The sequence below is a fragment of the Lactuca virosa genome, chromosome 3, assembly GCF_052849685.1.
Source record: "Lactuca virosa cultivar CGN04683 chromosome 3, Lactuca_virosa_CGN04683_v6, whole genome shotgun sequence".
In the NCBI taxonomy this organism is placed as follows: domain Eukaryota; kingdom Viridiplantae; phylum Streptophyta; class Magnoliopsida; order Asterales; family Asteraceae; genus Lactuca; species Lactuca virosa.
Window position 1 is genome coordinate 42,628,347 of NC_136428.1, and position 14,006 is coordinate 42,642,352.

Consider the following 14,006-nt stretch of genomic DNA (forward strand, 5'->3'; position numbering starts at 1 on the left):
TTTTTTTCTTAAATTGCACAGGGCCTTCAAATTCTCCCAGCCGACCCTGCTCTTAACCATCACTACTAGCAGATGCTTCACCATCGTTGTCAGAAGTCTAGTTGTAAGTTTTTGGATTTCACAGAAACAAGGGTGAGCGATGAGGAGAGGGTGTAAGAGGGAAGAGGAGATTGAATGAAAATAGAGACAGGTTATTTAGAAGAAGAAGAAGGCATCAAAGAGGGGGTCGTCGGAGGTGATAAAGATGGTTGAAGGTAGAGGGTGAGAATCTGTTATAGAGATGGCTCGATGTGAACGTAGGGAGAGACAACTGATTAGTTTAGGGTTTATCTTTTATTTTTTATTTTCCATATTTATTTATATAATTAATAATAAATAAATAAATTATTAATTTTTTTAAAAAATCTATAAAGGTATAATGGTCATTTTAAGTCATTTCGGGACCAAATACAAAACAAAATCAAACTGTATGGATGATCCGAGTTAAAAAAATATGTTAGGAACCATACGTGTAAATTAACCGAACCACAGGGACCATTCATGTAATTTACTATTTTATTTGTAAGAGCTTTAGATAAAATAGATGTGGAAGGAGTTGGCATATTAAATAATGCCAACCTAGGTTAAATAGAAAATTTCAATCTTAAAGGGTCAAATTTGTCAATTATTGAAATTAAGGTATGACATTGACATAACTTGATTAACTAGGAACTAAACTAAATTTGTTTAAGTTATTATCAAACATGGTTAAGTTATGAGTTGCAAGACTTATATGAAAGTTAGGAGTTATTTAGGGAACATAGTTAAAACTTAAAAAAGTCCAGGGAGCAATTTTGCTAAATTTCTCAACTTACAAGCCCAACCTCCTTTTTTCTCTTGATTTGAGATGCTAGAATAGGTGTTTGGGATAAATTTTGAAAATAGCTTATTAGTTTTTTAGTTTTTCAAAAAGCTAATAAGCTAAAAAAGTGTTTGTGTATTTAAAAAGCGTTTTTTAAAACAATTTTTTGAATAGGAAAAACTAAAGCTTTCAAAAAGCTTGAAAAATCCTAGCATTTTAGTTTTTTAGCCATTTAATCCTAAAAAACAACTTTTCTTATCCAAATACTTCTTAAAATCCGATTTTTCTAAAAGTCATAAGCTAATAAACGCTTTTCTTAAAAATCGCTTTTGTGATAAAAAAAAGTTAACCCAAACACACCGTACATAGAAGAAGGAAGATTTGATTTTGATAGTGGGTTGGTGAAATTAAAAGTATCATTGAAGAATATCCATGAATCGACATCTTAATCTCCAAAGGAAAACTTAGGAGGCGGTAAACCTCACTTCTCCATTCTCATTTAAGCTTTTTAGATTTATGATTTAATCTCAAATCCAAATTTCCTTGATGACTTGTGGAGTTGTGGTCAGGCCCGGTCCTAGACATTTTGGGGCCCGGGGCAAAAAAAAAGATTGGGGCCCTTATAAATTTTTTTTTCTTGTAAAGGAGGGCGGAACCTCCGAAAATTTTTATTAATTAAAAAATAATACAATTGAAGGCTGGGGACTCCCCACCTATGGAAAAAAAAAGGGCTTCGGGACAGGCCCCGAAAGCCAAACAACCTAGCAGGTAACAAACAATCACACGGATTCACAAAAAACAAATTAACAAAACAAAGGAAAAGACGACTACCTGATGGCTAATGTGATAGCTCAGCAGGTTGCTTTCTGTTGCTTGTATATAAGATTATATCCTTAATCCTTTGAGCCCAAAGCAATGAGAAATCTGAAGATTAAAAATACAAAATAATCTTTAAATATCAGCAAACTCGAATTTAGCAACATCACAGAAAATAGATTAATTTTTTTTTGAAAAAAAATTACCTGTAGGCTGTAACTTGCTTAGCTGTTAATAATCTTTGAGCAATCTCAAATCTGATTATCTGAACATAAAAAACAGTTAAACAGAGAAATCAAAAATTTTATTTCATATCTTATTATTTTTTAATTGTATTATTTTTTAATTAATAAAAATTTTCGGGAGTCCGAAATAAATGTATGCTGTATGCAATAGATAAATAGTTCACAGATTAAAAAATTAGACTTACATGTATTAAAAAAAGGAGTTATCCTCTTGTCGAATGTCAAGTTCCGATTCTGAAACCGTCAAAGCGTTGTACGCGTTGTATTGTACTTCCAAGACTCCAAGTTCATACGAAATCCGATTATCCGAACCATTCACCAAACGATTCAGAAAGAGAACCACCAAACCATCTATTTCAGAAAATTGAAATCGGAAAATATAAGAGAAATAGAGAATGAGTATTGTGCAATCCGTAATCGACTAATTGGCGACGGCGAATCAGAAAATCAAAATTCAGAGAAGAGAAGTTGAGGAGGAGATTGGAGAAGGGTAACTGATTAACTTCAAGTCTGGAACTAGAAATAGAAGAAGGAGACTCGAGAACTAACCGTTAGAGATGGTGTATCGTTTGGAGTTTCCATGGAAACGAAGCTGAAGACAAGCCGAACTGCCGAAGATTCAACTGCGATTTGAGTCTTGGAAACTGTAACCGAGAAACTCAAACACGGTAGGTCACACTCCCGCTTCCGCTTCTTCAAATTGGGCGCAAATATTAATATTGGGCCAAAAAATATGGGCTGTGATTAATATAGGCTTAAAAAATATGGGTTGCGACTAATATAACCCAATAACAGGTATAAATATGGGGCCACTTTCGCTTCAACGAGTGGGTTGATTGGTTTCACTAACCCACTTCATCATCTCTCTCTACTTTCTCTCTCTCATTTTCTCTTGTACCATGTGTTTTAAAACTTGTACCTTAGTTGTTTTGTATTTTTTTCAATTGAGTGGGTTGAGTGGGTTCAAAAAGATATGATTTCCGTGTGTTGTGGGTTCGGAAAGATGAAGAAAAATAAAAGAGAAAAAGTGATGTGGCAGTGGGTTCCGTGGGTTGTTAGGGAGGAGGGAGTCGTTCCCTCTCAACCCACGGAACCCACTGCCACATCACTTTTTCTCTTTTATTTTTCTTCATCTTTCCGAACCCACAACACACGGAAATCATATCTTTTTGAACCCACTCAACCCACTCAATTAAAAAAAATACAAAACAATCAAATGTAAAATCTTAATTAGCAATAGAGTTATCGGCGGTACCACTCTCGCTTCAACGAGTGGGTTGATTGGTTTCACTAACCCACTTCATCATCTCTCTCTACTTTATCTTTCTTATTTTCTCTTGTACCATGTGTTTTAAAACTTGTACCTTAGTTGTTTTGTATTGAGTGGGTTCAAAAAGATAGGATTTCCGTGTGTTGTGGGTTCGGAAAGATGAAAAAAAAATAAAAGAAAAAAATTGATGTGACAGTGGGTTCAGTGGGTTGGGAGGGAACGACTCCCTCCTCCCTAAGGTGTTAGATCAATGTTTGTAACACTATATGTCCATTCCTAATACTATAGAATTTTACATTTGAGAAGTTAGAGGTAGAGTGGTGTTATGAAGTTTTGAATATTAGTCTGTTTACCATGCGGTCGCTTATTATGCTTCCGAATGAACACCTTAAGAGTATTAGGTGATAAAATAGCTTAAAAACACTTAAGAATTTGTATTTAACTTACATAATGTATTAGAGTTTGTAGTTCATTCAATTGTATTCATATAGGTTACCATTGATTGATTTCCACTTAGAGAACTTGTTGGTGGACTACTCTACTCTCGAGATAGGTACTTTACCATAAAGCGCATGCTCCCTATTATACATTTGTAATTTGAGATGTTTTCTAGTTTGTATACCATTTTATATGCATTTTTTTAAAACACTATTAGGAATTTAATTTTTCCATTCATAAAATGCTTTGAAGACTAAAACTAAACTTTAGAACAAGGACCAAGGTAAGATCTTATGATCCTAATGGGTATCCTAAAATCTTAATATAGTTATTGCTTCACAATCAATCCTAATGAGATTGTGATCATTTTCGTTTGTAGGATCCTAAGATTAAGATTGAAATCTTAACAACCATACTTATTTATAATGCTTTGTTAAAAGACATCATTTCCTGATAAGTAGTCCCCGATTTTGATTATTTTAGTGGTTAAAATACCATAATATAGATCTTCTAAACATCCTCGAAAAATAGAAAAATAAACCCAATAATGTTGATTAAGAAAAGGTAACTAGTTTGGTTTAAATATGATAATTTTTATAAACATTCTAAAAAAGTTATAACTATTGAAAACGAGGAAGACATAATTTACACCAAAATAGATACTACTTTGCCCACAAGAATAACATATGCAAGTGCAACCATCCCACATCTGATCTATATCTAGATGCTGGCAAACAAACTATGTTCTATGGTATTTTTGTGCATGAAATCTATGTTTAATCTATCTCTGAATAATTTAACATGTATCACCGACCACTTATAGATATCAAGTTATCGTTTCTCTGGACAATTTAACACGAATCACCCACTTATGACTTATAGATATCAAGTTATCGTTACTATTGTATAAAACAACCATATACTATGATATTTTGTTAATATTATGGGAATAATTAAAATTTGGTACCAAAGGGCTTCTAGCTCAGCGGTATCCGGTGTTGCCCTCCCTCCTTGAGGTTGCCCTCCCTCCTTGAGGTTGAAGGTTCAAGTCCTAGTCTATTTTATTCGAGAAGAATCCTATTCCTATATGCTCAATGCAAAATTACAAAATCGCCCCTTGGAGTCTCCGAATTTCGAAAACTATTAAGTGTAAACTACAGAGCTACGTCCCCACTCTCCACGTGTCCCTTTGGTTTGCTTTCGGATCGCCGGCAATGCAATACCTGCTCTTCCACCACCACCACATCATTCACCTGTAAATCATTGCTGTCCCTTTCGTTTCTCTCACCTCAATCGGCGCCTTAATTTCAATTTTCGATCAATACTAATTCGATCCACGTTGCAGAACAAGGGTTCAGTAATTTCACCGTTTTGATCGAGACCCTGCTCCGATCGGTAGGGTTTCATCTCAATCGGAATTGTTGTTTGTTTTATAAAATTTCAATTCGAGGATTATCGTATAGAGGTACAAGATAAGATAATGAGTTTTCAAGATATCGAAGCTGGTCGCCCGCTCAATTCGAGACGCGGTGGCTACAACAATGGCATGAGGAAACAGGATCCGACTCAAGCTGTTGCTTCTGGAATTTTCCAGATCAATACGGCAGTCTCTACGTTTCAGAGGCTAGTAAATACCCTTGGTACTCCGAAAGACACCCCTGAGCTTCGAGAAAAGCTGTACGTCTGATTCATTTTTGAGCTTTACTTCGACTCAGTTATGATAACCAGGGTTAAAATTCAAAACAAACCTGATTCGTTTTAGTTTCTTACATTTGATTTAACATGTTTGATGTATAATTAGTTTGTGATTGCTAGTATATTATAGATCACAAACAACAACGCATCCTTAAATATTAGGATTTATGAAGAACTCTATTTTATTCTGTAGCTTTACTTTCGCTTTGTTATGAACCATAAAACCTGTAAAAGTGCAACCACATTATTGTTTCCTTTCATACAAACGACGATGAAATAAAAATGCCTTCCATGAATTCATCGTTATAATCATTTTGACTAGTTTGTATGACAACTGTATACAATGATGGCGACTATTGTCTTTTGGTGGTTTTCACATGACAGGCACAAAACCAGACTACATATTGGGCAATTGGTGAAGGATACTTCAGATAAACTCAAGCAAGCAAGTGAAACAGATCATAACTCTGATGTTAGTGTAAGTGACACTTTGATTCTTCTCAATGTATTTGTATTATAAGTACCTCTTCATATAGCCTGTGAGGCTGTGAGACATGAGGTTTGAGTTGGTGGGTTTCTTAATATCTGATTATCATAAAACCCCTCTTCAGTTTCTTCTCTTTCTTCATGTTTCTTGGTGGTGGAATCATCATGTTTTGTGCAGGCCAGCAAAAAGATTACTGATGCTAAACTTGCAAAAGATTTTCAAGCAGTTCTTAAAGAATTTCAGAAAGCTCAGAGACTTTCAGCTGAAAGGGAGACAGCTTACACACCTTTTGTTCCTCAATCTTCTCTTCCTTCTCGGTAAGTTGCAATTGAATGCATACCAAATTCTATATAAAAAAAAAAAAAAAAATCTGAATGTAGAATTCTGGTTGATTTAATTATTTTACTTTTTCTTTAGTGATCCAGCCAGTGAAATGGATTTAAGCTCAGACAAAATTCAAGAACAACGTGTTCTTCTTGTGGACTCCAAAAGGCAAGTTCTTCACTTGATTAGTAAGGGAAAGTTGCAGACTAACAATTTTTTCAAGTTGTTTTTGGGTTTTTTCAGACAGGAGGTTTTGTTGTTGGACAATGAGATTGCATTTAATGAAGCGATCATTGAGGAAAGAGATCAGGGAATACAAGAGATCCAGAATCAAATTGGGGAAGTAAATGAAATTTTCAAAGATCTTGCTGTTTTGGTTCATGATCAAGGAGCAATGATTGGTAAGAAAGCTTTCTCGTTTCACTTTGTTAAAATTTCAACTTTTTATAACGCCTCAATGATTCTTTTTTCAGATGATATTGGGACCAACATTGAGAATTCTCATGCTGCCACTTCACAGGCAAAATCCCATCTTGCAAAAGCATCAAAAACTCAAAGATCAAACTCTTCCATGGTAAATTATATTATATTATTACTTAAGTTTTTCCTGTCTTTACTGCTGCTCAATAGTTTTAATTTTTCATGCAGACTTGCTTGCTTTTGGTGATTCTTGGAATTGTGCTTCTGATAGTGATCATAGTTCTTGCAGCTTGATCCTCAACATTTACCAAAATAAATAAAATCAAACCTGTTTTAAGTGATAAATAGCAGCCTTCAAGAAACGTTTTTTTGAGCATGTGTGTTTCTTTAAGGCCAGGTGGCCGATTCTTCTTGTTTCCTCGCATCATAGATAGTGTTTGTTTGCTTATGTAAATCTGATTATCTGATTCTTTATGTCGTTTGTTGATGTTTTGTCGGTAATATAACTATAATCTAATCTTTGGGCTTGTGTTACTTTCATATACGCTTGTTGCAAGTGTGAAATATTACAAAAAAAAAAAAAAAAAATCAAATACATTGTTCAGCCATTTAAAATTTCTCAGCTTTTCAAAAATTGGTACCTAGATTCCACATAATTCTCAGCATCCCACAGAAACGACCCAAAAGCAACCGCTTCAAGAACCAGCATTGTCAACCCAGAAAACGTCACATTAACCACTTCATCATTAGAAGCACCCAACGACCCATCCTCCGAGACCTTAATATCAGGCCTTCCAAACAAAGCCTGTGTTTGTTTTTCAATCAAAGAAATCGCTTCTTTTGATCTTATCGTTGCATATCTCTGAAGTGTCTCAGCATCCAAATACATCACATAAGATCTTAACCTATACAGCTTATCATCATCACCACCACCACCCGTTAAGCCCTCATCTTCCATGTCATAATCGGGCTGGATCCGGATCAACGAATCCGGATCCCAAAACGGGCTTTGCGGGACCGATGGGTCTGCAAAACTCGATTGTTGTTCCTTGAAACCTTCCGGAAGCGTGTTCATGGATCTCTCGAGTTGAAATCTTTCATCCACCCGTTTCAAGAAGTATCCATACATGATTGATGCAGCGTATAGTTTTCCGAGTTTGATTTTGCTGATCTGGACGATGGATTGTAAGGGCCCCACGAGGCGGTCCCCGAGGACGAGGGCTACGTGGTTTTGTATCATCTCAAGTGCTTCAGCTGAGTGGACTGATTCCAGCTTCATTTCTTGGTTTGGCCAGAAGTCAACCCTTCCGGAAGGATCCGAGGTTGATGATATTTTCGGGATCATTAAGATTTCTTTGTCCACAAATTTATGAACAATCCAGCAGTACATTATCTCTTCTAATATCTTCTGTCTGTCTTTTTCTTTCACTTGGGCTATTCTCCTGAAATTTAATGACTACAAGATATGATAAATTTTGTCTCTAGGAAATATGATATGAAAGGTCATAGCAAAGTTGCTCACTTGTAAAGGCTGAGGTCCATAGATGAAGGAGGGCGTTCTTCTTTTTGAGCATCTTTTTCATTTTGAAGGTTTTCAAGCTGTTGATCAATGGCTGCAGGGAGGAGATGAGGATGGGTTTGTAAAATTTGTTCCAGGAGTTGACCAACTGGAGATTCGAGCTGATGTGGCGCTACTGGAACCAAATCATGACCTGAACTGCCAGATGCTTTTGCTATACAGCTTCTGGTTCGGGATGATTCGGCCCCACCTCTTGCCATGGGGAATGGAGAGCTCTATAATACACAAGAAATTAAGAATCATGAAGACAATTGTAAGCACTTGACAACATAGGCAAGAAAGCATAACAATAGGATTTAGGACTTTCACTTTAGGGCTTACTTAAACCACATATTAATTTAAAATTGGACATGTTTAGCAATAACGTATTTGAATTCCTATTATTGATTGGGGAGCCACTTGCTGTATAAAACTATAACCACAATCAAGTAGAAATATGAGACCATTAATCTGCATAACCTTAATTAGAGATTAGTATATCAGAAAGAAGGATGCCACCCCCCCCCCCCTAATGTAATGTGATCAAAACTTACATTTAAGCATAATGTGTCAAATTCAACCCTTTTAGGTCGTCATAGTCATCCAAGCTTTTGTGAACAATTTGAAACTCCCTCTGTTTATGTCTTCACTACAGCTCTCTCGTACATTAAAAAAGTTTTAACATTAATTTCAGTTCCATATCATCACCCCTACTCCCCTAGGACCACAGTCCACAGACCACAAATATATAATACGAGAGTATAGCTTGAAACTCCATTTATAGAAGCTTTGAAGCCTTGAATCAAAATTGGAGAACACCCAAAATTAGAAAGAAACGAGATTCAATTTAGTCAATCGGATTCGGATTTCACCTTTTCAAGCACTTACTTCCGAAACAATTTACTAATTACTACAGTACCTAAAAGGCAAATTACGTTAATTGTACGAATATCAAACGGCTTAAACGTCAAGCATAGAAAAAGGAAAATGCAAATGAAGAGCGTATTACCTTAAGAAAGCCGAGAGAAGGAAGGGGCCTAGAGTCAGAAAAGGCATGGACATGTCGGAACTCATGAGACCTAGCACAGCAAGGAGGAGTCGGAGACGGATAGAATACGGCTGTGACGTCGGTCAACACGCCGCCGGAGATTTGCATAGTTGTTGCCTTGCTGGTTTTGGTGATTGGAAAAAGGGGGCTTCGGAGGGGAGGGGAGGGGAGCGGAGCAGAGTAGAGATATTTTTGTTGAACGTTCTAGGGAAGAGTCAGTCTCGCACGGCGTGTTTGGATTTGGAGCCCATGTCCCCCATAGCCTATTTTTATATTATTTTTAATATCTTTAATAAAGTTTCCATTTGGCAAGGCTTTTTATGTTGAAGAAACTTAACGTAATTAACTTTGTTTTATAAATAGAGAAATTAAATATCCTCCCATAATTTTTTTCTACTATTCTTCTACCCATGTCAAATGATGATATATGTCATATTTAATTTTTTTTAATAATATTTTAATCCATTTGTTATTGTTTAACATAGATAGGAAGATAAGTAAGAATATATTGTAGAAGGATATTTAATTTCTCTCATAAATATATCTAGCTATAGTGTTTTTTTTTTCTTTTTTTTTGTACACGAGTTATTATTGAATTATTTATGGTGTTTAAAAAACATCAATATATTTAAGCTGTAGGGAGTGGAAGAATGAGAAGCTCGACAAAGAGAATGTGGAGCTGAGATGTACTCGGCAAACACCGCCCTCCATCTCGGCATGGCACAAATTCTTTTCTCCTCCGCAATGGGTTGCCGAACTACCAAGAGGAAGGAGGGTGTTTAGCTGAGGTGGAGCCCGGTGGTCTCAGCACCACTCTCTTCAACCTTATATGTTAATATTTATTTGACATCTCTAGCATCATCTCCGACTACCTTGGTACCTCCGGTGGGATTCTGATCATATTTTCCGCCCAAAACAAACCCATAAATGTGTGTGTTCAAAACAGACCTAAAAATTGTTTTCAACCTGCATCTTTGATTTTTTAGCCTATAAGAAACTCTTAAATCGATTTTGAAACCTAAAACAAACCCATAAATCGTTATGTGTATGAACCTAAATGGTTTTTGCATCACCGCATTATGTGTGTTCCTTAAATATGGTGACTTTTGGTATTTCATCTTTGCTTTTTGGATTTTTATCTTCTCCGGTAATCTTCTTGTGTGTGTTTAAGATCTTAAGAAATCATTTCATCAAATATGATGGGTTTGGTTAAGATGAAGCACATGTTTAGGTTTCCTTAAATATGGGTTAAATCTCCAATCTCGTTTTGTTTATCAACCCAACCTTGTTATCATCAAGAACACTCAATAACATGCAAAAATAAAAACAACAACAAAAACCTAACATTAGGATATAAGAACATATTTGGGTTTCACACCATCTTCCCCATTTTGGAAATTGATTTTTGAACCTCCGTCTTCTTCAAGATGAGGGAGATGAGATTTAGCTAATGTTATCCAAAGAAGATGACCGAAAAATTGATTTTGGATGGAAAAGATAACCGAAGATGCAAAAGTCGTTGGAAACCGGCTAAACCTACACTACTCGGTGTTATTGGTATTTTTTAAACACGAAAAGAGAGTTCAATGGTAAATCACATACAAAAAAACTTTAATAACTTTAATGATTAAATGTTCACAGGAGGCAAAATTCCTTACCCTTTACGAGTCATTAACCCAAATTTAATCAACACACCAACAAAATTTTAGACATTACATCTCCATCTATAATAAAACAATCCTTTTATGACACCTGTCATCTCCTCGCTCCTTTATATTTCAATGTAAAATACCGATTATGCCCTTCTTCCCCACCCAGAAACTTTCAATGCTAAATAACTCGTCTTATTATCTCTCTCACTATTCAGTAAAATCAGTGAGCACAATTACATCCCTTTCCTTATAAATCGCAAAAAATCAACATCTAAAATCATATCTTCCATGTTAATTAGTATCTTTTCCTTTTCTTCTTTCTTCCCCTCTTGTTGTTTCTTCCTATGGATACCGGTACACCAGCAGAAATTTCAGAAAGCCAAAAACAAAAATCGATTTCGTCGTTTACATTTGAATCAGTCGCTTGAAGGATTCCATATCCCCTTCTCTCAACTTGCAGCCATAATTGATGGTTCCACTTCTGATTTTGATTTTGGCATCTGGTGACCTTTTTTCAATTTGTGGCGGTCAACAGATCGCTAGGTCGTCACCGCCTCTGTACTAAAGAACTGTACCCTTAAATTCGGGAACACCATTTGATTTTTGAAGCTTAGCGATGGATAATCGAGGTATTTAGGTATGAACAGACCGTACAAGAATCCAACATAGTATAATCAGATGCAACTGAAATCTACTGCTATAAATTTCTTTTTGTTCACTGTTGCTTAAAGTGGTTTCATGAATCCTAATCCTCCACCATGTGTTGTCTTTAATTTTTACTCATTATCCGCATCAAATCCTTTTCTTCTTGCATCATGGCGTTATTTCTCAACGAGTTCATAATGGAGCGAGAGGGATTTTTTCCCCTTATTTGTAGCCCTAAAATACTGTTAAGTTCGTCAATTGGGTCGAATTCTCTTCTCAACTCAATATCTTCATCTTCTTTCTTACTAACTTGGGTTGGCAGGTATGTGTTTGTGTTTATGCCTTTGTGTTCAGATTATGGTTTTGTTCAAATATTGTAATTTCACATCTTTCCTTTATACTCTTCTTGAAGCTAAGGAGTTAAAATTGATACCGCCAAAGACGTCCTTTGGCTGTTAAACAGGTACATTGTGTTTGTATTTTCTAATCTCAATTGATTTTCTTGTAGGGTTACATTTTTCTAATTTGCAATTTGTGTGTGAGTATGTGAAATATTTATTGCTGGTAAGGCTGATATACACTTACAAAAGACACTATGAAGAAGTTGCTAAATAGTAAATCCTGACACTAATATCAAACTTGCTGCTTAAAAGTTGAAGATAATGAAAAACGATGTCACTACTTATTTATTTATTTATTTATTTTGCATTCCTTAATGACTATGATGCTCTAGGTGATGTGTATGAAATGAAAACTGATTTGGAACTTTTATTGATTATGTAAAATATTGATTAGTAGTATAAGCACCATACCTAATTTTGAATTGACCATATTGTAACGTCCGTAGATCCGAGCTAGTCAATTTAGAGACAATAAGTATCGAAAACGACTTTTTGATAGAAGACTATTTAGAATGAATAGTCTTAATAAAAGTTGTATCATATGATACAAGGATTTCGTGCATATAAAGAACGCCGAAATCCGAGCTATAACGAAGAAGTTATGGTCTGTCGAAGTTTCGCGACAGAACCTGCATGACACTACGCGACGTAAATAGCGAATTTACGATAGATCGATTTTTAGCCTTAGCGATCTAAACGAAAGTCGTAGTGTACGTTAAACCGAGAGCGTACATAAAAAGAACGCCCAAATCTGACTTCGTATGAGGAAGTTATGATTTTTTTAAGTTTCGGCTTAGCGGTATGTAGCTTGGAGTTCGAATAATAGATTGAGCATTTTTTAGCCGACACGACCTAAATGAGAATCGAAGGTCTCATTAATAGTAGCTAACGGTAAAAAGACAGACGAAAACAGACGTCGGATGAAGAAGTTATGAATTTTTAACGGACCAGTCTTGTCCCGGCCTGTTAAAAATATAAGTTTAAAAATAAAGTCAAAATTAGCCGTCGAATTATAAACGAAAGTTGTAGAGTACGATCCCGCCTACGCGTGGATATAAAGAACGTCGAAAACGGAGCTCGTATGCAAAAGTTACGAATTTTAGAAGTTGAAGGTGAAAAATGCGAAGGATGTGCAAAGGGGTACGCCCAGCATACCTTCGGACGCCCCATGTTCGCATTACGCGTCGCGTACGCAGTTTGGACGCCCAACGTTCTCAGAAATACTTGGCATCGAAACAGGACACGTCGCCCCAGCAGCTTCGTGACACGTATGTACGGCCGAGTCCTTACGCCCAACGTACTCCGAGGCCTTGCGGCTATAAAAGGTGGCCGAGGCAGCCTTCATTTCCACACAATTTCAACCTTTTCTTTCTCTCTCTAGCCCCCTAAACCCCCCTAAAGCCTAGGAAAACCCCCTAGCCCCCGAAGAAAGCCTCGGAGAGCCCGGAGTCTCCGAGAAAAAGAGTTTTTCGGTTTGAAACTCTGCCCGTGCAGAGCCCGGTTTTCAAGCAAACCTCCTGGTTTCGTCAAAGAAGATTATTTTGAGAAGCGAAGTGTTGTCCGAATTATCACCTTATCAAGTGAGTGCATAGTCCCTTTCATGAACATGATTTTAATACAAGTATTAATTAAAGTATTAATATTTGTTAAAGAATTAAATATTTGTTGAAGAGTTTATGTGTGCATATTATTCGTTTACTTGAGATCTGTGCTAGATGAAAGATTTAAAATTCTTTGTTTTTTAGATCTAAACCGTAGATGTATTTTGTTTTCAGATCTGAACCTTTTTCTTCAAATCTAGGTTGTAGATGTATTTTGTTTTTCGGATCTAAACCGTAGATGTATTTTGTTTTCAGATCTGAACCTTTTTCTTCAGATCTAGGCTGTAGATGTATTTTGTTTTTCAGATCTAGACCTTTTTCTTCAGATCTGAACCGTATATGTAATTTCTTTTCAAATCTAAACTTTTTCTTCAGATCTGAACTGTTTATGTATATTATATCTACGAATATGTTGGGTAGAACATAGGTAGATGAAATAGCTGGTTTTGATACTGCCTGGAATACATGTTAAGAGTGTATGTGATAAATATATGATGATTTAGGATACGAAGTAGACCTAACTAAATTAAGAGGGATATTGGGTAATATCTCCTTGTGAGTACAA

The 14,006-nt window shown here is 35.9% G+C and overlaps 2 protein-coding genes across 3 annotated transcripts; one reads left to right on the top strand and one right to left on the bottom strand.

Moving 5' to 3' along the window:
* Positions 1–4,747: 4,747 nt before the first annotated feature.
* On the top strand, positions 4,748–7,057 carry LOC145165550 (syntaxin-22-like). The gene is made up of 6 exons (XM_079084295.1): positions 4,748–5,287; positions 5,690–5,783; positions 5,970–6,109; positions 6,210–6,517; positions 6,590–6,690; positions 6,765–7,057. Exons 1-6 carry the CDS (start codon positions 5,091–5,093, stop codon positions 6,828–6,830), a joined length of 906 nt encoding a protein of 301 aa, XP_078940421.1. The 5' UTR covers positions 4,748–5,090; the 3' UTR covers positions 6,831–7,057.
* Positions 7,040–9,380, bottom strand: LOC145165549 (beta-casein (DUF760)). Of its 2 annotated transcripts, none has more exons than XM_079084293.1 (3): positions 9,104–9,380; positions 8,059–8,330; positions 7,040–7,978 (listed from the first exon to the last, which is right to left on the bottom strand). In XM_079084293.1, the coding sequence occupies exons 1-3, from the start codon at positions 9,248–9,250 to the stop codon at positions 7,156–7,158; spliced, it is 1,242 nt and encodes a 413-aa protein (XP_078940419.1). In that variant the 5' UTR covers positions 9,251–9,380; the 3' UTR covers positions 7,040–7,155. The 2 variants fall into 2 exon arrangements, with proteins under 2 accessions (XP_078940419.1, XP_078940420.1); XM_079084294.1 differs by lacking the exon at positions 9,104–9,380 and adding an exon at positions 8,649–9,061.
* Positions 9,381–14,006: the final 4,626 nt, after the last annotated feature.